The sequence below is a fragment of the Daphnia pulicaria genome, chromosome 4 (assembly GCF_021234035.1).
Source record: "Daphnia pulicaria isolate SC F1-1A chromosome 4, SC_F0-13Bv2, whole genome shotgun sequence".
Lineage (NCBI taxonomy): Eukaryota > Metazoa > Arthropoda > Branchiopoda > Diplostraca > Daphniidae > Daphnia > Daphnia pulicaria.
The window spans coordinates 11,500,533-11,522,683 of record NC_060916.1 but is presented as its reverse complement, the minus strand read 5'-3'; the positions used below and the strand labels follow the sequence as shown (position 1 = coordinate 11,522,683).

The following is a 22,151-nucleotide window of genomic DNA, read 5'->3' as shown; positions in this document are numbered from 1 at the left end:
CCAATTTTCGACGTGTCTGATTCAGCGCTCTCTGATTTTTTGCGATGCGTAATTAGTATAAGTGGAGCAAAGAAGACCAAAAAGTGTTGCCCGTCTCTTCGTCACTCTTGTTTGTTTTAAAACGGCTCCCCCACAATTTCTTCTACGGCGGTATCGACGTGATCGCGCTGAACTTCATCACGATCTTCCTCCGTCAGATGGGCCAGCATGGCGTCAACTAAACGTTTTTCTCTGTTGGAAACCGCATGACCTATGGCAGAATTTGGGACTTCGTCGTCGTGATATTCGTGAAGCACCAGTTCTTTGACTTTACTTTTACTCAGCTTGTTGGCAATGCATAGCAAGAATTTGTCTACGTTTAGAGACAGTCTATCTATGTTTTGGTCGCACAAAAGATAGCTACTCCAAACACTCATTATTGTTTCATTGTTGAAGGGATGCGGCTTTTTATGACTTTGGGTAATGATTTCTAATAATTCCAGTAGCAAAACACTGTCGGCATATTTTATAACATATTCCAGGTGTAGGATATTCATCCAATAGTTTACAGCTTCGGACCAGTTCGTTTCGATCAAATTTTTTATTGTATCCGGAGCTTTCTTCATTAACTTGAATTTAACCTCCTGTCGCTGCCCTTTTGATAGATGACGTAAGAGAACCTTCACAAGTTGTTCATCACTAGTACGCATTAAAAACTGCGTTAGAACTTGACCATCTTCGTGTTCTACCACAAGTTTTTCAACAGCGTTTTGGCCTAAATTATGCAAAACGCTTTTCAAGAAATTGTCAACTTTTTTCGGTACACTTGTGGTAAGGTTGGAACTTCTGTTCTTTTCCAGATAGTTACTCCATATACTGCGTTCCCTTTTGAGTGAATCATCGTAAATGTATTTGTTGGAAATTACGTCGACTAATTCTGGCAAATCGCAATTTTCGACAGAATTAAAGACAAAATTAAGGATGTTTGATATCCGAAGGATTCTTTCCTTTGTTGGAGGATCGCAATTCTCCGTTACCTCTAGAATCAATTGAGGCGCTATGTTGGCCAAATGTTGTACAATTCCGTCTTTGTTGTTTGTTAAAAAGGTTAGCATCATAGCGACAAGGTTTTCACCTCTAAAAATGAGTGCACTTTTGAAGACTTCACAGTTGTTGCGAATCAATAGTTCTTCGGTGACACTTTGACCCAGATTATCAGAAATATTTGAAATAATTTGTTTTAAATCACAATCGTTGAAGTAATTTCCGTGGCTAATTATTTTTGCATCGAACCACTTGTCGAAATAACTTTTTGTACCAGAATCCTCTGAAATAATAATTTTGAACAGCTGAGTGCGTTGTTCAGCCGTAAATTTCTCAAGCATATATTTTGTCACTAAATCAAATCCATGCGGACACTCCAAGTTCAGTAACTTAATCACAAAAGCATACAGTCCATTCACTGACAGCATATTCTGAAAATTTCTATCATCCAAGTGTTGAAGTTGGTAACCTAAGAATATGTCATATTTACTCGATTCCCTGTAATTGAAAAGCAATTCGTACAAATGCTCATAGCCCTTTTCACCGTTGGCGGTAACGTTGACCACAATTTCGAATAAAATTAATTTATGACACGCGTTAAATATATTACCACCACTGTATCTTTCATTTTCGTCTTTCATTAAGGCGATGAGATAATCTTGTCCGAGGAATTTTTGGACGGATTCCAAAATGATTCGAAACATCTTTAATTTCTCCAGTTTAATGGCATCCCACAAGGCATTGCTCAAGAATCCGTTTGTTTCGGTCAAGTATTTCCGCAGCTCATCCTCGGACAACATTTCTTTTAAAAAGTTCAAAATTTGTTTGCAAAGATTTTCGCTTTCACACGCGGCGGCCACGTAGAAGGGTGTAACCCCTTCTTCGTCACTAGCAATGACATTGTGCAGCACTTCCTTTCCCCACTTTTTAGCTTCCGTTTCATTAGACGAATAACTGTTGCGAATTTTTTCTAGTATCCGATCGAATGTTTCGCCATCGTCGTACAGAACCATTCTGTGGAGAGGAGTCATTCGATGAGAATCTCGTACTAATAGCGATTGAATAGTTACTGGTAATAGGATATCCTCAGTAGTCTTATTTTCTTCTTTCAGCTGGTAAATTTTTTTAAATATTTGAATATCCATTTTGAGGATTTGACGACATATTCCTTCCAGCACTTTGTTTCTTCCAAGATCGCGTAAAATTCTTAAGGTGCTTTCAATGTTCTCATGTAAAATGCAATCATAATGATTCGGGAATGCATCGACCAAAATATTTGCCAACAAAGAATCATCGGAATAGACGAATGAAAAGAGCTCTAAAACTGGTTTTAAATTGCATTTGAGGTATTTTTTACTAATAAAAGCCTTGAGTATACCTTTGGTGGTATTTTGAAAATTTGGATCTGAAAATTGTTTTAACACTTCACGGGTCCTGACTAAGAAACTGAGGACGAGCTCCATGGTTTTTTTGGTTTCTTCTCTGTTTAGTTCGTAATCATTAAAGTAAAGTAGTGGAAGGTATAACATATCGAGCATACACTCTCAGTTTTCAGGGGATATTCTAACCCTCTACGACGGATATTCCAGCTTCGAATACCCTTGCTTAGAATAGGTCTAGAATAGGTTCAACCCTATTCGAAAGCTTCGAATACCCATAGTAGAACCCTTATGCGATTCGATTTTCCTTCGAATACCCCAGTATTCGAAGAATCGAATACCTTACCCCATATTCGAATAGAATACCTGGGTGGGCGAATGTTTCATTTGCACATACGGCGTCGGTGTATCGAGTTGCCTCCCAGCACACTTTTTTTAATTTTCAGATTGAAAATTTATCCGTCCCAACAAAGTCCCAACTCCAAAAGTATCAAAACGTATAAATAACTTTATCGATAATACAGAAGATTCATACAGTCAGAATAGCCGTATGGAAGAAGCTCGGATTGGAATGCGGGAGACCCGAGTTCAATACCCGGACGCTCCACACATTTTTTCTGATCTTACCCCACTCAGCAAAACTCTTAGAATAGGCATGGAATAGGGGGTATTCGGGGGATATTCGAACCCCTATTCTAGAACAGGTATGCTACTAATAGAATACCCCCCCTATACTATTAGTAGCAAAAACCAAAACGCTACTAGTTCGAATACCCTCGAATACCCCCAAAAAACTGAGAGTGTAATACACCGCACTTCCTCCTTCTCTGTGTCCTTGTCGTAGTAACTCATGAATCGTTCAAATACTGCGCTATTTTTATTGTACATTCTGTAAGTTAAAGTTGCGGAAAAATCCATAGAAATAGCAGGGTACAAAGACAAATTAGAGCTTAGAAGCTGCCGTATTTTGACTTTCCGGAGTGAGAGGTCGAGGCAATCACACATGAACATAAATATTTTTGAATTTTCGTCGTAGATAGCGACACCCAAAATTTTTAAAGATTTTTCGATTTCTGGAGATAAGTGGCCCATTGGCTGCACGCACTCGTTCAACATTGAATTGAATAACACTCGCACTCCGTTGTACTTATCGTTTATCAATATCTTGCTAAAAATCACTTTTCGAACGGATTCCGAAGTGAGTAAGTGATTGCAATTCTTGTTGTTTTCGGGAAGAAATCCCTCATATAAATATTTGGCGAAGAAATACTCGGCATACGTCCGGTGCACGAACTTGACTTCGCCTCTATCGTTTTTATCCAAGAAGCCAAAATAAACGCCACCACTAGTGTAGTCTTCATTTTCTTGCCAAATTTGTTGTTTGGACTGAAATGAAGGCTGGCCCAACAAAACGTCCACATCCGACGCATAGAAAACAATTGTCTTGATCGCCAATTTTCTTAAATATGTTTCCAAATTTTTCATCGTGTTTTCAATAATCCAATCTGCTTGGTGGTTATATGGATTAGCCTTAAATTTTTCTTCGCGATAAATTTTAATTTTCTTCTTCATAAGGAGAGAGTAGAGGCTTGTCAAATTCAAATCGTTCTCTGAGATATTTTTAATAAGAGCAGCGATTGGTAATCCTTTTTGGATTGTATCTTGGAGTTGGGACTCAAAGCACTCGGCCAGCATTCGGCATTGTAATGGAATCCCAATAAAATCTTTTTCTCTGTCATTCAAAGTTGTTGTCAGGCGTTCAACTAACGATTTACCAAACAATCGGATTTGCCCATCTGTAGTTTGCAACATTTTCAGTTTGCTCCCCCAGTACTTGGACAGACAATCAACTTGATCTTCTTGACTGAATTTTTTTAAAGTATAGGAAAACTGGAAAAATTCATCTTGCAGTTTTCCCATTAAATGCGGGCGAGTAGTAATGTAGATTGCATAAAACTTCGTCAGTGTGATAGCTTTAATCAAGTGAAGCACTTGTTCGTGGAGTTTACCGTCAATTTCGTCGAACCCGTCCAGCATGACGACGATTCGACCATCCGTCTGAAACCGGTGACTTAAAAGCGAGCGCGTAAATGGACTCTTTTTGGCGAAAATGTCATCGAAAAATGCAAAAGCGCTTGCCTGATCATTAAATAGAGAAAAGTTGAATTCCGCTAGCTCTTTACTGTAATCCAGCAAATCTATTTTGATAACCCACATATCCGGGTTGTCTCTTTTGATTATTTCGTAATAGTTGGATAAGATCGTCGATTTTCCGGTTCCGGCTAAGTCGGAAATGATGAACACTCGTCCGCTTCTGTTTTTTTTAGTCAGTTTTTTCTCTGAGACGACGACACCGTTAGATAAATGACAATTTCTAGCCTTTCGTATATTTTCATTTATGATATTTCTCATTTTCTCCCAAATCCTTTTTTTCCGATGACCATCCGCAAACCATTCAATGTTTCCTTGCGAATGAACGATACAGTCTCTCTGGAGTTCATCTGTCGTGCATTTCATACTCGCAGCTAGTTCACCATAAAAATTTTTTTCCCAGGGATGCTCCATCTGCCTCTCGACGTAAAGTTCTGGCTCGAAACGTGCAGAGCTGCACGTAGGAATTGTAATTTCTCCTTTTTCTATCAGCAATTCTTCAATTGAATTAAAATCAATCACCTGTTCTGCGTCACAATTTTTAACGGTAGTACCGCCCTTTTTAATTAAATCTCCCACAGATTTAATCGTACCTTGAAATTCTATTTTCTTTTTAAGTAAGGCTCTTTTGGATTTCTCATTTAGGTCGCCAAACTTTAATTTATCTTCCACTTCAGCTCCGCCTTGACTAATGATAATGATTTTCTTATTCTGTATCTCTTCACCTTTCATATTCTCGCCTTCTTTCACCGGCTCTTCAAAGAGTTCGCTTTCATTTTCTGTCGAAGGTCCGTCCTCGCAAACGACAAGGAGAAGATGATGAGAATGTTTCGACTCGAGTGCCTTTTTGAATTTTGCGCGGTCTTTTTGCAATCGACTTGATGACGTCACTAAGTAGCTATCGTCATACCAAAAATATTTTTGTATTGTGTCATTCGTATTCGACAGTCTGAGGTTTTCAAGTGCCGCAATGACTTTAACGGCCGTGCGTTTTGGCAATGAAGTAGCGATACGCCCGATTCTGTTATCTGCTGTCAGCAACAGCATCAATTTCTCTTTCATATCCTTAATTGCCTTGTCATTGAATTCCAACACTTCCTTCAGCTGCTTTTGGTAGTGGATTGAAATGGCCGTCACACGCAACGATTCCATCTTTTCCCTTCCATTTTCTAAAATTTTCATCCCTTCTTCCGATGACATAAATTTCGAGTCTTTCTTTTTTAACCAGTCCAACACGTTTCTCAGGAAAAAATCCGACTGAAAGTCACTTTCGTTGAGACTGTAACGATCGCTCACCTCTTCTTTCAGGATTCATCCAGTTCCACTTCGTTTGGTGTGTGAACGGCAAAGACGAGCTTGTCCAAGAAATCGTCAATTTCTTTATCATCAGCAACTAAATCATTAAGGGACTTATTCTCATCTGTTTTACTGTTCATACCAAACGATTTGCTTAGCTGAATAGTCAAGTCTTTCCAATAGTGAATAAAAACGGCATTGCAAAGCTTTTTTCGAAATTGCAATCCCTCTTGAGTTTGATTAATTCCCCTTTTGAACTCTTTAGTAAAAGGTTTCTTAGTTTTCGTTCGCCATTCTGGAACAATAACTTTTTGTGCGACTAAATCTTTATAATAGTCCTCAAATACGCCAAAATCAAATTCCATCGTAGTGGAATATTTCGGCAGATGTTTTTCGATAGACGTGCCGTCAAACAGAGTTAGTTTCTTAGTGCCATCAGTTCGAATTGTTTGCTTTTTTTCCGATTTAAACGACAATTTTTCCCAGTAATGAACGAACGTTATCTCGGAAAGTATTTCACGGAAGCGACTATTATCTCCCTCTAGAAAGGTTGTGCAAAGTTTACCTCCTATTTTGTCAATCACTTTCTCGTGAATCAAAGCAACGTGATAACTTTTAAATATGGGGGAGCTTAGGGTTAATTGTCTGTTATCGGTGACGTAATCGAGCATCGTTTTGGCCAATAGATGAACGTCTAACCACCCTGCCATTATTCGACGCAATTTGTCCGTTTTCTCTAACCTGTAGCGAGCTGGGGTTTTGTTATCTAACGTTTTATCGAAAGATAAAATGTTATCGTGATCGTCCAGACGTATCAGCTCGATCCCGCTCTTCTTCAGATTCTCCTCATTGTCGAAGCCAATGTTGGTGCAGATGATGCAATCCTGAATAGTCTCCGGGAGAATTCCTTCAGCTTGTTTTATTACTTCACGGTAGTACGAACGGAAATATTTCGGTAGACTAAATTCTCCATTATTGTCGTTGAGCAGATCAGTTGCCGTGATTTTTTCCTTATCTTCGTTCTGTTTGTGTTTGGCCTGTAAGAATCGATAGCTCTCTGATGTTTGATTACTTTTCTTGAACTTGAAAATCAGATCGTCGAATTTGCCGCCTATTCCGGGCATTTCCGTTCCCAAACGGAATTGGAAACCGGCACCAATTCCTCGAATTAAGAAAAGCATCAACAGTTTCAACTGAAACACAGTACCGTGCAAGGTGTTTTTCAGTCCACAAGATGAAAGTGTGTTCTCGCTGGTCGATGCGAGTCCCGTAGTAATTCTGGCTTTCTTAATAGCGGAACCTATTGGCTCATCGCCACTATCGTTTTGGTTTAGTCTTTTAGACATTTTACAGGCTCTTAAATTTCACACGATTTCACTACACAGCGCTTTAATATACGGTCTATTAGGATGAATGCAGTGATCACTTATTCAAAGTTCAAACACGCACGTTTCAGCCAGACACATAAACCAGACACATCCTTTATTTGGTCCTTGTCTTGTTTCAATCGCATACGTCAAAAGTTTGTTGGAAAGAAATCAACAACAAACAGTCACAGCACAAGAAAAGACACAACTGAAAAGAAATGAGAACCTTAGCGACCGAAACGAAACAGATCACAATACTGACTAATGCGAGTGATATTAATTTAGGCGGGAACAATAAAAAAAATGGCTCCTCGCGCGTTGTGTGTGTTCCCTTTGATTGCTTTATCTTACTTTAGATAAGCTGCTGTAAAGGTCCATCCTACAATTTTGAATTTGGTTCAACCGTATGAAAATAAGGTCGTTGTCTAGCACCTCACTGTAATAATGCACTTTGAGGTTTTTATCTACGCAGCAAGCATATCTTAACAAACAAAATATCCTGCCTAATGGTTGAAATGGCTGATTGAAAGGAATTAGCGGAATTAGTTGCACCAGACACATTTTTTTTTTTACCTCTTGGCCAATATAGGCGGATCGACTGCATCAAATGGAGAGGGAGTTTCATCGGCTTTGCTCGGTGTTGTGGGTCTCGCATATTTCAAACTATGGGATGGATATAGCAAATCAAGAAATCAACGCTGGCAGCGCACGCTACACACTGGAGCGTGCGCTTAACTTTTACGCCGCTTATACGTGGAGAGTAGGGTACGTTGTTGTAGGAAATACCATTGCCCTACTAGGCGTCTCGCGTGTCAATCGCAAGTGAGTTTCAAACTTGGAAAATGTATTTTTTCTTTCCCTTACGAAATCCGGATTTTTATTTCATGGAGAAACGAATATTGATAGAAAATCATTTCTATTGTTGTCTTGATTACTTTAACTTTAAATTGATTGATGTACTATTTGAAATCGACGTTCAATTTATTTGTGTTTCTTTTGTTAGCTGCTGTGATAGAAGGAACCAGGCCAATTAGCAGATCCATCCCCGGAATTCAAACGAATCGTCGAGATCCACTAGAGATATGAGTGAACGAAAACTGCTGACTTTGCCGTGACTTTGTACTAGTGCGTTGACTCCATCCCGGAATATTATATACGTTAGCCTAAGTAAAAATTCACATTCAATTATTTGATACCTTATAGTTATTTCTTTATTACGTACAATTAAAATATTCCCTAAAACTATTCCCTTTCTATATCGTTCTATATTACCCGTCTGGCGTCTACGTATTACACTATATATCGTATAGGTATGATGATGTATGATGTATAGTCTTCTTCAAATATCTTACGCACGCAACATTTTCGGTAGGTCGTGTGGTAGGGAGAATCCACGAAATAATTCTGCCAAGCCATTTCGGCCTTGTTATTATTCTGCGTTGCGTTGTTTATTCCCTTATTCTTGTGCCAGACTCGGCAGCCAACAGTATTGAATTGCGTAACCGCTTGACTTAAAACAAATTATATCTTATAATTATATTTTACTTTATTTCTTCTTCCAGATTTGAACGTTTTGGAATAGCTCCCAATCGGACGGCTGATAGACGGAAGATTTTTTGCGGTACAGGCCCCATTTCGGTCTGAAATTGGCTCCTTCCCATCACATCTGGTAAGAAAAAACAAACACATTAAATAGTCACCTTGACAAGCAGCACAATGATAGATAAGCCAGCTCATACTTCGTGAGAGATTTTTAATTCGGTCGTTAGGCGTTCTCGTCTTTGAGAATCACGCGAATGTATCCGCCGTTCTCCTTTTTCTTGAAAACGGCCTCGACAAACACTTGAATCCATTTGCCTTTGACGTCTTTGAGGTCCAGCAACTTGTAAGACTTGTCTCCATTTGGGTTCAAGTCGTTGGGATGCAAGTAGAAGCCATTCTTCTCCGATAAACTCAGAGTGGCGAGAGGAAATTTGGTCAGTTCTGGGCTACCGCTCGTTTTAATTTGGAAAATGTGGAAAAAAAACTGTTGAACGTGTTCTTCATTTTCGGGTCTAGTTTGAACCACCATGCGAAAATGAAACTCGTTCCTTTTTTACCGTCCTCTTTGCCCTTCATTTCCATCCCGCTCCCGGTCGTCTTTTCTCGTGAAATCGTGGTCGCCTTTGTAGATGGTGAAGTCGACGACGTTGCCCATCAGCGGATCTCTGACGCAGTGGACGTGAATCTTGTCCTTGTTGTTCGTGGGGAATTCCAGCGCTTTCTTTTGAAGACATGTTTCGATCATCTTCACTGTTTAAAAAAATTGTTTGACGTTGAGAATAGACTTTAAGTGATTTCAGTTAGCGGTACCTGTTTGGGCGACGTTGTCTTTGATGTTTGTCGGGCAGCTCTTCATTATAGAAAATCTTTATTTTGCCTCGTAGGTTCAAAGTCGAATTGAAGGTCCCAATTATTGTCCTTTTGACTCAGAGACAGGTGAAAATAAGTTAGTACGAAGAATAATATTGATAAGGTCTTCATCGCTGGAGTTTTTTAACTGACGGAATCAAGCAGCAGGGGCAGCTTTTTATACCTTTGGCGTAGTTGATTGAAGTGTCTTCATATTTCGTAAGGCAAATAATTACGTTAGGCAATGAAAAATACTAACAAGTCAATTGGTTACAAATGAAGCACATTCAGTTGTAATTGGTTTTCTTTCTTTTTTTCTCTTTCAATTTTGGATGGCAAATCTTAAAGTTTCCTCGGTTCAGCGTTGAGAAATCTAGAAGAAAATTGACGTTTTATTGTCTTACTTCTTGATGGATTTCAAATTTTTTGAAGTATTTGATCGATCGAAATTTCAATATCTTTTTGATAAACTTTTCGACTAGACACCTTCCCCGTGTGACCGTATACCGCATTTTTAACTTCATTTATCTAATAACTGCGAATAACTGTGTGCGTCGCCAAGCTGTCGTTGTTTGCTTGTTTGCAGTCATAATTTACAAGTTATTTTTGCGCATTTTTATTCTATAACTGAGGCTCCTTGTCGTAGCCCTATTCTTATGGGTAATGTGATGTTGACGCCTGGTTGCTTTAGAAACCAGAAACTTTGAGCGTGTCAACAAAAAAGCTTTTCAATCATCACCAGTACCCAATTGTAGCCTTTACTCGACGTTATATATTTATTTACAGTCGGTTCAAAGTTCCATCCATTCGGCTTTCTTGTCTCCGATGGACAACAGTGAATTTTCAACAGCTCCTCTTGACAATCCAAACATGTAGCCAACGTTTCGCCAATCTCTAGCCAAGTATTTCAATGAAAATCTTGAAGTAATCCCCGCCATTCTGATCCTGCTTTTGATTTGTTTCAGTCTCAGAGTTTTACCGTTTCCATATCTCGATCGCATTGCAACCGTGAAACATGAAGAAGACGTATCACGTCGAAGCGTGGCGAACCAAAGACTACGCATCCGTGAAAGAAACTCTGAGACCTTGGTGGGTATTGACCCGATACTGCGGAATTCTGCCGGACTGGTGCTGTCATCCGCACAACATCGACCGCAAGCGACTTGATGCTGTAGCGGTGACTCTTATTCGCTACACCGGCGTTGCTTTCGTTTTCTCTTTCGTTTTCGCGATGATGATTTTCCAGCTGAGTCGAACGGTGGTCGCCATTCAGTCGATGACCACCGTTCACTCCGTCATTCCTTTTCTCCTTTGGTTGTCCGCCATTCCTCTCGCCGTTGTGACTCAGATTTGGTACATCGCCTGTCGCCGTGATTTTCTTGCCTTTTTCAAAGACTGGGACCTTTTTGAGAAATATCTTGCCGTGCGGTACAGTCACCAAGAATTAGTTTACCCCATGGTTAGGAAACCTCGCATTCTCGTTTACACCTCTAAATTGGTGACGTTGCTAATACTTGTAGTGGGGCTGAGCATGATCATTTTCAATTTTCCGGATGCTCCTTATTTGTTATCTAACTTTCAAGCACTTCATGACGTAATATCGATGCCTATTCTCGGTTTTATTCATTTAGTAAATATGATTTTGGTTCTGGGGTTGACGACGCTTTGCGAAACTGTCCCGGCATTGGTCTTTTTCCACTTTCAATGTCAGATCCACGTTTTACAAAGGGAATTTGATAATGTTTTCAAGCTTTTCAATTCCCAGTGTAATTACCACAAGCTGTCGGGTCGATTGGACGTCGATCCGGGCTTGTTTTTCGCTGCCCAATTGCGCCAATTGTTTGAATTTTACGAAACGGTGAGGCGTTTTGTGGGTCGTGCTAATTCTTTATTCGGTGTCCTGTTGTTTCTCAATCACGGCATGAGGTTGATTGTAATTTGCATCATGTTGTATTCGGTCCTCTACTTGTTGCAAAGTTCCCCCATGACCGCGGGAATTTACTTGATTAATTTTTGTATTCATTTGTACGAACTCGTGTCTTCGACTCTGCTAACGGCGCAACTCTACCGCGCCTCAGATCGTTTGCGCAGTCATCTCGCCGTTTTGTTGACTCGCTACTGGGACTCGATCCCGAAGGAGGAACGCAAATTTCTCGTCCACTTTAACGGCCGCATTCAAACTGATCCTCTGGCCGCAACTCCTTTGGGTCTTTACAATGTAACACCTTCTTTTCTGTTGACCGTTGCCAGTCTGGGTGTCACCTATGTCATTATTTTACTCCAATCCAAGTGAAAAACCTTTTTAAAAAAATTGATTTTCATTTAACTAGTCAAATTGTCGATTCTTAAGTTCTATCGATTTGTATGTTGGTGAGTGGCGGCCATTCAAACAAGTCTGATTTTGGAATTCATGAGGTAAACAACTATAGAAATAGTTAAACGACATTTTATAGCCATTTAAACTGCAAGTCATTGACTCTTTTGTTAGTTGAAGTCAACAGCGCCCAAGTAATTTTCACTGTTTATACGTTTGGTAATGATGGCAAGCATGTCAACTAATATCGACCCTCCTTTTTCTGCTACGCTCAGTCACGCAACATCGTTACGTGTTTCCTTTTTTTTTTGGTTTGCCATGTTTCCATTAATTTTTGCGATGCCACTCTTGTTTTTTAACAAAGGAGCATTTACAGAGTGAAATAAAGCTTTCAAATTATCTTTCTCTTTTTGGGTGGGTCTCATCAGTAAATGCTGGAACACACAGCGACTCATTTCAGGAAAGGGCGTTCATATTTATGACGATATATTTATTCGTTGTTTGACAGTTGGAGCCATTCGTTTGCTTTGGGCTTTGATGTGCAGTTGACACTGAACCTTCGACAGCTCTGCTCGATAAAAGTAACAGCTCCATTCATTATTCAACTAAATAGCTCGTTTACGGTGAATTAATTCTTCTCTCTTATTTATACAGTTTAAATTATCTTAGTCTCGCGCATTGCCGATTATCTCTCGTCGCAAAATGGTTAGGGAGAAAACCAATCACATCGAAATTGGCCGGACTCGCGGACTGACGTTGAAAGACACTCTGCATCCGTGGTGGGTGTTGACGCGGTACTTCAGCATCATGCCCGACTGGTGCCATCCGTATCACGACCGGGAGCGTCCCGTTCTGAACGCCTTTCGCTGCATCGGGATCGCCGTCGTCATGGGTTTCATTTCCCTGATGATGATTTTCCACCTCACCAAAATGGTGATGGCCATCCTGGTGATGACGACGCTGCACTCGATTATTCCCTACATGCTTTGGCTCTCCGCCATTCCGCTCGCACTGTTCACCCAGTTGTGGTACGTTTACTACCGTCGTGAATTTCTCGACTTTTTCAGAGATTGGGGCCATTTTGAGAAGGAACTCATGTTGGGTTACAATCACCACGACATGTTTTCGACGATGAAAAAGACGCGGGCTCTCATTTACACTTCTAGGCTGTTGATGTTGATCGGATTGCTGGTCGGCATGGGTTTTGTCGTCTTCCGCAAACCGGATGTTCCCTACTTGCTGTCGCACCTTCAGTTTCTTCGTCAAATCATTCCGGTTCCTATTCTCTGTTCCATCCACCTTGTCAACATCACTTGCGTGGTTATTTTGGCTTCCTTCTGTGACTCCGTTTCCGCTTTGGCGTTCTTCCACATCGCCCTGGAGGTGCGGGTTTTGCTGCACGAATTTGAACGCATTTTCACAATTTTAGATCCGCCAAATCACGATGAAAAAATGACGGATCAATTGGAATTGAATCGCGGCTATTTGTTTGCCACGCATCTGCGGCAGTTGTTTGACTACTACGAAACGCTGCGAAGTTTTGTCACTCGTTCCAATTCTCTGTTCGGCGTTCTGTGGTTTCTCAATCACTGCATGAGGTTGTCTATCATTTGTATCATGCTCTACTCTGTCCTCTACATGTTCCAAAGCTCTCCCGAGGACGCGGGAATCTATTTGGCCAATCTCTTGACTAACGTGTACGAGCTCGTCATTTGCACTCTGCTCACCACTAAAATCTACTGCGCCTCCGATCGATTGCGCTCCGTTTTGACGGTTCTGTTGACCAAATACTGGGATTTGATCCCGAACGGGGAACGTGAGCTTCTCATTGTCTTCATCGGCCGGCTTCAAACCGATCCCCTGGCTGCATCTCCTTTGGGTCTTTACAATGTGACGCCTTCTTTTCTGCTAACTATTACAAGCTTGACCATAACGTACGTCGTCATTTTACTCCAATCGAAGTAAAATGCTACATCAAATGCTTTTACAATTGAAAATGTAATTGTAGCCTGCAACCCAGTGAAAAGAAATGCTTCCCTTTCTTATCATTCTTCTATTGAAATCGATCCATATTTGTTCTAATTGATGAACATATGTTCAATTTGTTTTACAGACAAATTTTCGATTTCTTCTTAAGGTCGTTTGATGTGTTATTTATCCGCGCCTTTTCTTGAAAGTATAATATACTCAAACAATTTAACAATTGATTTTTTTTGAAACAATGTACAGGACCTCGATATGATAGAAAACTACTGCCGATTATAAGTGTATTGTTCACATTTAGGTTTATAAACTGATAAATATCGATAGCATTCAATTATTTATGATATTTAAAAATTAAAAATTTGACCAATAACCAATCTTTAAAATCTAATCAATGCATCCAGAGCAACGATACATTTTTAGCTAAAAAACCATTACCCTAACCAACTTTTATAAATGTGTAAGTTTGCTGATTGTTACCAAATATTTAATTTTAGCATGCTGTTCAGTTATATGAGCGTAGTTATCTTTGACTTTGGGATGTTGTTGAGGTGCTCAGCTCTGTCGTTGACGACAACTTCAGTTGTGGAAGTTTAAACTTAGGAAGTTGTTGAAGAGGATTGTGTCGTTGAAGTTGATTGGTCAGTTGTTGTAGTTGTCGGCAGTGTCGTTGAAGTTGTCTGGAGTGTCGTTGAAGTGGCTTTGTCAGTTGTTGTAGTTGTCGGGAGAGTCGTTGAAATTGATTGGTCAGTTGTTGTAGTTGTCGAGAGAGTCGTTGAAGTTGATTGGTCAGTTGTTGTAGTTGTCGGGAGTGTCGTTGAAGTTGTCGGGAGAGTCGTTGAAGTGGCTTGGTCAGTTGTTGTAGTTGTCGGGAGTGTCGTTGAAGTTGTCGGGAGAGTCGTTGAAGTTGATTGGTCAGTTGTTGTAGTTGTCGGGAGTGTCGTTGAAGTTGTCGGGAGAGTCGTTGAAGTTGATTGGTCAGTTGTTGTAGTTGTCTGGAGTGTCGTTGAAGTTGTCGGGAGTGTCGTTGAAGTTGTCGGGAGAGTCGTCGAAGTTGTCGGGAGAGTCGTCGAAGTTGATTGGTCAGTTGTTGTTGTCTGGAGTGTCGTTGAAGTTGTCGAAAGTGTCGTTGAAGTTGTCGGGAGAGTCGTTGAAGTTGTCGGGAGTGTCGTTGAAGTTGTCGGGAGTGTCGTTGAAGTTGATTGGTCAGTTGTTGTAGTTGTCTGGAGTGTCGTTGAAGTTGCCGGGAGTGTCGTCGAAGTTGTCGGGAGAGTCGTTGAAGTTTCTACTTGTGTTGTAGATGATTGTGTCGTTGAAGTTGATTGGTCAGTTGTTGAAGTTGTCTGGAGTGTCGTTGAAGTTGGCGGCAGTGTCGTTGAAGTTGTCGGGAGAGTCGTTGAAGTTGATTGATCAGTTGTTGAAGTTGTCTGGAGTGTCGTTGAAGTTGTCTGGAGTGTCGTTGAAGTTGTCGGGAGTGTCGTTGAAGTTGTCGGGAGAGTCGTTGAAGTTTCTACTTGTTTTGTAGATGATTGTGTCGTTGAAGTTGATTGGTCCGTTGTAGTAGTTGTCGGGAGTGTTGTTGAAGTTTCTAATTGTGTGGTTGAGGTTGTTGGTTGGGTCGTTGAAGTTTCTGCATTGTGTGTAGAAGTTGCCGTCTGTGTCGTTGAAGTTGTTGGCTGTGAGGTTGAAGTGGTTGGTTGGGTTGTTGAAGTTCCCGTCTGTGTTGAAGTCGTTGGTTGGGTTGTTGAAGATGCCGTCTGTGTCGTTGAAGTTTCTGCATTTGTTGTAGAAGTTCCCGTCTGTGACGTCGAAGTTGTTTGCTGGGACGTTGGAGTTCCCGCTTCGGTTGTAGAAGTTGCCGTCTGTGTCGTTGAAGTTGTTGGTTGGGTCGTTGAAGTTTCTGCATTTGTTGTAGAAGTTGCCGTCTGTGTCGTTGAAGTTGTTGGCTGTGACGTTGAAGTTGTTTGTGCGGTTGTTGAAGTTCCCGTCTGTGTTGAAGTCGTTGGTTGGGTTGTTGAAGATGCCGTCTGTGTCGTTGAAGTTTCTGCATTTGTTGTAGAAGTTCCCGTCTGTGACGTCGAAGTTGTTGGCTGTGACGTTGAAGTTCCCGCTTCGGTTGTAGAAGTTGCCGTCTGTGTCGTTGAAGTTGTTGGTTGGGTTGTTGAAGATGCCGTCTGTGTCGTTGAAGTTGTTGGTTGCGTCGTTGAAGTTTCTGCATTTGTTGTAGAAGTTCCCGTCTGTGTCGTCGAAGTTGTTGACTGTGTTGTTGAAGTGGTTCGTTGGGTTGTTGAAGTTCCCGTCTGCGACGTTGAAGTTGTTTGTGCGGTTGTTGAAGTTCCTGCTTCGGCTGTAGAAGTTGCCGTCTGTGTCGTTGAAGTTGTTGGTTGGGTCGTTGAAGTTTCTGCATTTGTTGTAGAAGTTCCCGTCTGTGACGTCGAAGTTGTTGGCTGTGACGTTGAAGTCGTTTGTTGGGTTGTTGAAGTCTGTGTCTGTGTAGAAGTTGTTGGTTTTTTGGTGGTTGTTGTTGGTTTTTTAGTGGTTGTGGTCGGTTTTTTTGTGGTTGTTGTTGGCTTTTTAGTGGTTGTGGTTGGCTTTTTGGTGGTGGTGGTTGGTTTTTTGGTGGTTGTGGTTGGCTTTTTAGTGGTTGTGGTTGGCTTTTTAGTGGTTGTGGTTGGCTTTTTAGTTGTTGTGGTTGGCTTTTTAGTGGTTGTGGTTGGTTTTTTGGTGGTTGTGGTTGGCTTTTTAGTGGTTGTGGTTAGCTTTTTAGTGGTTGTGGTTGGTTTTTTGGTGGTTGTGGTTGGCTTTTTAGTGGTTGTGGTTGGCTTTTTAGTGGTTGTGGTTGGTTTTTTGGTGGTTGTTGTTGGCTTTTTAGTGGTTGTGGTTGGCTTTTTAGTGGTTGTGGTTGGTTTTTTGGTGGTTGTGGTTGGCTTTTTAGTGGTTGTGGTTGGCTTTTTAGTGGTTGTGGTTGGTTTTTTGGTGGTTGTGGTTGGTTTTGTGGTTGTTGTGGTTGGTTTTGTAGTAGTCGTAGTTTTAGTCGTCGTCTTTGGGGGCTGTGTAGTTGGACGAGCGCCCCAACACCACCAAAGAAAACATGTGTATTTGGTATTTGGTATTGCAGTGATTGTTGTTTTCGACACAGTACTAGTCGTCTTCGATGTAGTCCGTGCCTCCTTTTAAATGCAAAAAATATTTTGGTCATTACATTCGTTTTTTTTAAATTATTTTTTTACTGCTATACTTGACATGACAGATAAATGTCATGATCAATAAAGCTTATCCCTCACAGGCATTTCTTATTTATTAAGTAACACGTAAGCCAGACAAAATTTCTTATTTATCTTAAATCCGTTCAAATCTCTTTAAATATAGGGGTTTTCAGGCTTATCTTTCAATTCATAAAATGTTGCAATTAAGAGGTCGACGAGATTTAGTGACACTGGCCACTGGCCCACTGCTCTGACGTTATGTGACATTTTTGTGATATTGGTCTTGGAAAAAAAGAGAATTGGTTGTACAAGATTTTTTTTTTTTTTTACTCTTTGATGTGACTCCTATGGCAATACTTTAGTGCCATTTTTCGAACATCATAAATTAAACAATTTTTCAAACATATTTTGTAAAGTAAAAACTAAAAGTAAAAACTTTTGTTAAATGTTTGTTAAATTTGTAAATGTAATTTTAAAAGAAAAAACTAAATGTAAAATCAAAAGTCTATTTTTAAAAGTTAATTTAAAAAGCAAAAGCTAAATGTTAAAGTAAAAATGAAATGTAAAAACCATTGGCTATTGTTAAAAGATAAATGTTAAACTAAAAACTAAACTTAAAAACTATCGAGTCCGCGAGCTATCCCGCCCCTCCTGTGCTGCCATCTAGCGACCGCTACTGCAAACGCCCATACAGACCTAGAGATCGGCGTCTCTTGCTCCCCTCCCTATAGACCGTTGCGCCCTCTACATAAAGAGTGTGCGGAATAGTGCTGTTTAGCCAAACTCGCAGTCTGTGATGGCGTAGTCACGGATGTCAAAAAGTCCAAATACTTCATACTCAATTGCTTGACATTTCACGGCTTCTTCAACCAAAAGTTTGCTCTATTTATTCCATAGAGTTTGTCATTTCATTGTCATAATATCTCTATCTCATTATGTCTCGAGACATCATTTTTGAGGACTGTCTAACATGTGGATGTTCAGTAGAATTGTCCCTATTGGAAAACCATGTGTCCAATTGGTAATTTACATCATAATAATATATTGAATAAATTCACATCCTAAACTCATTTTCCCACTAGCATAATTCTAAATGAGCGGTCTGTTTCTGAAGTACAAAGGAGAAAGAAATTAGATGTGGACGTAAAGAAAGTGAAACAATATCTTGGTAAACATATCATTTAGTTCCGTCTCCATAAACTGGAGAATCCTTCAGGCTAATGCTTTTCAAAGTTTTTTGCTACAGATGAGAGAATTCCTACAGCTATTACTCATTCATCATCCACGGAGCCATTTACAGACATTTTGAGGCATTTTGTCTGAAATTTTCAATCTCTTGCGTTCACCTCTGTTTCAAGGTGTGGCTTTGGGCTCCCTTCTCGATTTTCTACAGGCATTGGTCGAGTTTAATGCACCTGGTTAGTGATGCTTTTTCATTAGTTTAAACTGAAATCCTTTGATGGCAACAAATATTTACCACCCAGGATCTTGTCTTGGCTGCCGCGATCTGTTGATGTTTATGATGAATTTGGCGTCGAAACCTGGTCTTCATAATACTGCTCATCATTCTGTCGCTCAGACTGTTGCTTCATTGGTTGTAACTCAACCAGTTTCTGAAGCTTTTACATTGGTGCAGAATTTCCTCCAGAAGGCTCAGAGACCTCATTCTGATTGGCAACACATTTTTGCGCTCCTTTGTATTGGAGAGATCGGCAAACGAATTGATCTTAACCAGGTTCCAGGGTTAGGACAAGCAATCAGCGATTCTTTCGACCCACCAAATAAGGAAGTACGTCTATTACTTTCTCAACTATCTGAATCAATCTATATCCGTTTTCTACAGGTGAAATCTGCAACTTCGCACGCCCTCGGATCTGTAACAGTTTGAAATCTTCCAGGTTTCTTGCCCTTTATTCTTACTCAGATTGAAAATCAATCGCGGCGCCAGTATTTGCTGCTCCACTCGTTATAGGAAGTGATTACTTCGCTATCACTTGGAATCGAGGCCATTGCACAATTACGTCCATTTGTCCCACGAATTTGGGATCTTCTCTTCCGTCACTGCGATTGTAATGAAGAAGGAACATGCAATGTTGTAGCCGAGTGTTTGGGAAAGCTTACGCTGACAGATCCTGAGGGATTGCTTCCACGTCTTCGAGCTGCTCTGAACTGCCCTTCTGCGTTGATGAGAAGTACGATCGTCACAGCAGCCAAATTCAGCATTTCCGATCAAGTTCAAACCATTGATCCTCTGCTGAAGCAATGCATCGGCGATTTTCTTCAAACCTTACAGGTAAATAATAAGGTTTCATCGTGATTAACATAAACGGAACGTCAAATTGAATCTGCAATAGGATGACGACTTGAATGTGCGACGAGTGGTATTCATTGCGTTCAATTCGGCAGCACACAACAAGCCTTCGTTGGTCAGAGACTTAATCGATTCCGTTTTGCCTCAGCTTTATAATGAAACTAAAGTTAGAGTAAGTATTCAATGATTGGAGTCTTTTTTGACGATCGAATTATCCTTAATTAATCAAAAAAAATTAATTCACAGAAAGAGTTAGTCCGCGAAGTTGAAATGGGTCCCTTCAAGCACACGGTTGACGATGGTCTAGACCGTGGTAAGGCCGCTTTCGAATGCATGTACAACCTTCTGGATTCGTGTCTTGATCGATTGGATGTTTTCGAATTTTTGAATCACGTTGAACTAGGATTGAAAGGTTTGCTGTGTTTTCTTTCAAAAAGCACTCAAAACGTAACTCAATGTTCACATTCTTTTGAAATTTATTTGCAGCTCATAACAATATTAAAATGTTGACGTATTTACGGTCGCCCGTCTAGCCAATCTATGTCCTACGGCTGTTCTTCAGCGACTTGATCGATTTGTCGAACATCTACGAAATACTTGCACCGCCAGAGTCAAGGCGAACGCTGTTAAACAAGAATATGAAATGCAAAATGAACTGAATGTGGGTTCAGCTTCCTAGAATCATTTTTATATTATCAAAAACTAGCGTCTCCAACAAAATGATTTGAACAGCGTTCATCCATTCGAGCTGTGACTGCATTGCTGGTCATTCCTGATTCGGATAACAACCCACAACTTAACGAGTTCGTTCTGCATATTCGTTCATCTTCAGGTAATAAAATAACTACTGTTTCAATTTTTTCGTCTTAGAAATGAATGTGCTAACACCAATTATTTTTCAGATTCTTTTCGACTCTATCCAGAAAGATAGCTCCAGACATCACGGAAATGCTGCAGGAGTATCCAGCGAATTGAACATGGATTTCAGTTAAAGTGGTATAAAACTATAAAACAATGTATAAATCTATTAATGAAACACAACCGAATACAAAGGAATGCTCTGATTTGCTTTCTTTTTTTCTTGTTGAAAAAAAATACAGTTATGTATTTCTCGACTATGAATATCTGAAATGACATGGGGGAAAAAGTTGAAATAACGCATCAGATCTTAATTTGAATCCGCACACTCTTTATGTAGTGGGCGCAACGGTCTATAGTGAGGGGAGCAAGAGACGCCGATCTCTAGTCTGTATGGGCATTTGCAGTAGCGGTCGCTAGATGGCAGCACAGGAGGGGCGGGATAGCTCGCGGACTAGTTTTTAAGTTTAGTTTTTAGTTTAACATTTATCTTTTAACAATAGCCAATGGTTTTTACATTTCATTTTTACTTTAACATTTAGCTTTTGCTTTTTAAATTAACTTTTAAAAATAGACTTTTGATTTTACATTTAGTTTTTTCTTTTAAAATTACATTTACAAATTTAACAAACATTTAACAAAAGTTTTTACTTTTAGTTTTTACTTTACAAAATATGTTTGAAAAATTGTTTAATTTATGATGTTCGAAAAATGGCACTAAAGTATTGCCATAGACTCCGACTCGTGCAAGTAAATTTTATAACTCAATTTGTCAGTCATTCTTTTAGAAAGAGTGACCGAAGGTAACTTAAAATGAAACTTGAACAAACTTTGAAGCACATAAATAATCAATGTCTATTTGTTCCCAAACTACTCGTAAATGGAATAGTTATAAATAAAAATTAAGGAAAATTCAAAAACGGTTTCTTTAAGTTTATTGAAACTGATTGGTGAGTTCCAAGAAGCAAAATATCCCAAAGATTGGGAGAGGATGAGTGAATTCTGGAACTTATCGTATCATAGGTAAAAAATCTATTGAGGAAAGATTGCAGTGTGGCTCGGCCGCTCGGGGCTACATCATTAATTCCATTAAATAACATTATTCGCATTTACATGAAAGCAAATTCATTCTATTCTATTGTAAGTGTATAGCGCTATTCTCAACAGCTTAACTTTAAAGGACGCAGTCATAAAATGTATAAGGCTACTTACCGCTACGACGATCGCATAGAAGAAAAGGATTGAAGCAAAAACTGGCAAGAGTTTCATCTTTAAACGTCCACGTTTGAAACTTATAGCGCTTTCTGAAACTTCAACTGAAGTAAGGTTCTTATTTATACGCTTAATATGTCCACGTATACATTTTGGTACGCAGTTAGAATTTCTATCTCATTCGAAAGAGGCGGAGGCAGCCGCATGCATTGCATTGACGTCAGTAGCTAAGTTTTTTTCGTTTTTTATATATAAGATCTGCACACTGCACCAAGTTACGGTACAATAATTCTGATGAATTAAGAAATGGTTAATAATTCAGAAAGTCTGCCGCAGTGGGCATTAGTTTAAGTCGAGGAGAGCGCTGCGTGAATCCGGTCCATATGTGAAAACTGCCATAAGTGCCGCACATGCGTTCATGGAAAACTTCGACGGTTTGCACCTGAACACGAGCATATGTGCGGTGTTTTACAAAAACTTAGAAAAACCGAGAAAAACAGTCGGCTTGAGAAAACCTTGGCACTAAAAAATTTATGTTGTTTTCGAGTTGTTTTAGCTTTTTCGAAATTCAACTAAATAAATTTAAGCGAATTTAAGAAACTGCGTCGATAAAATATGGATAGATAATAAAAATTAAAAACCAAAAAAAGGGTTAGTTAA

General features: G+C 39.8%; 2 protein-coding genes and 1 pseudogene across 3 annotated transcripts in view; 2 read left to right on the top strand and 1 right to left on the bottom strand.

Annotated features, from left to right (window-relative positions):
- LOC124337045 overlaps positions 1-14,063 on the top strand; it is a 42,545-nt gene extending 28,482 nt beyond the window's left edge. Inside the window, exons 2-5 of one of the 2 annotated variants that reach the window (XM_046791063.1) lie at positions 8,232-8,383; positions 8,779-8,885; positions 12,430-12,502; positions 12,576-14,063. In XM_046791063.1, the coding sequence (XP_046647019.1) occupies positions 12,624-13,886 (1,263 nt within the window). In that variant the 5' untranslated portion in view covers positions 8,232-8,383; positions 8,779-8,885; positions 12,430-12,502; positions 12,576-12,623 and the 3' untranslated portion in view covers positions 13,887-14,063. The other variant, XM_046791062.1, reaches the window with a different exon arrangement.
- Positions 14,064-14,438: 375 nt separating this feature from the next.
- On the bottom strand, positions 14,439-22,099 carry LOC124337714 (mucin-5AC-like). Its single transcript, XM_046791745.1, has 6 exons — positions 21,492-22,099; positions 16,534-17,074; positions 15,984-16,488; positions 15,149-15,941; positions 14,683-14,899; positions 14,439-14,556 (listed from the first exon to the last, which is right to left on the bottom strand). Exons 1-6 carry the CDS (start codon positions 21,546-21,548, stop codon positions 14,504-14,506), a joined length of 2,166 nt encoding a protein of 721 aa, XP_046647701.1. The 5' UTR covers positions 21,549-22,099; the 3' UTR covers positions 14,439-14,503.
- Positions 17,733-20,477, top strand: LOC124337035 (annotated as a pseudogene).
- Positions 22,100-22,151: the final 52 nt, after the last annotated feature.

What these genes read in the sequence shown, in the direction of transcription:
- LOC124337714 (XM_046791745.1), bottom strand. Translation starts at nt 21,548, where the DNA reads ATGAAACTCTTGCCAGTTTTTGCTTCAATCCTTTTCTTCTATGCGATC. An exon ending in ACGTCACAGCCAACAACTTC is followed by an intron (nt 15,942 to 15,983) that starts GACGTCACAGAC and finishes TGCAGAAACTTC; the next exon opens with AACGACACAGACGGCATCTT. An exon ending in AACAACTGACCAATCAACTT is followed by an intron (nt 14,557 to 14,682) that starts CAACGACTCTCT and finishes TGCCGACAACTA; the next exon opens with CAACAACTGACCAATCAACT.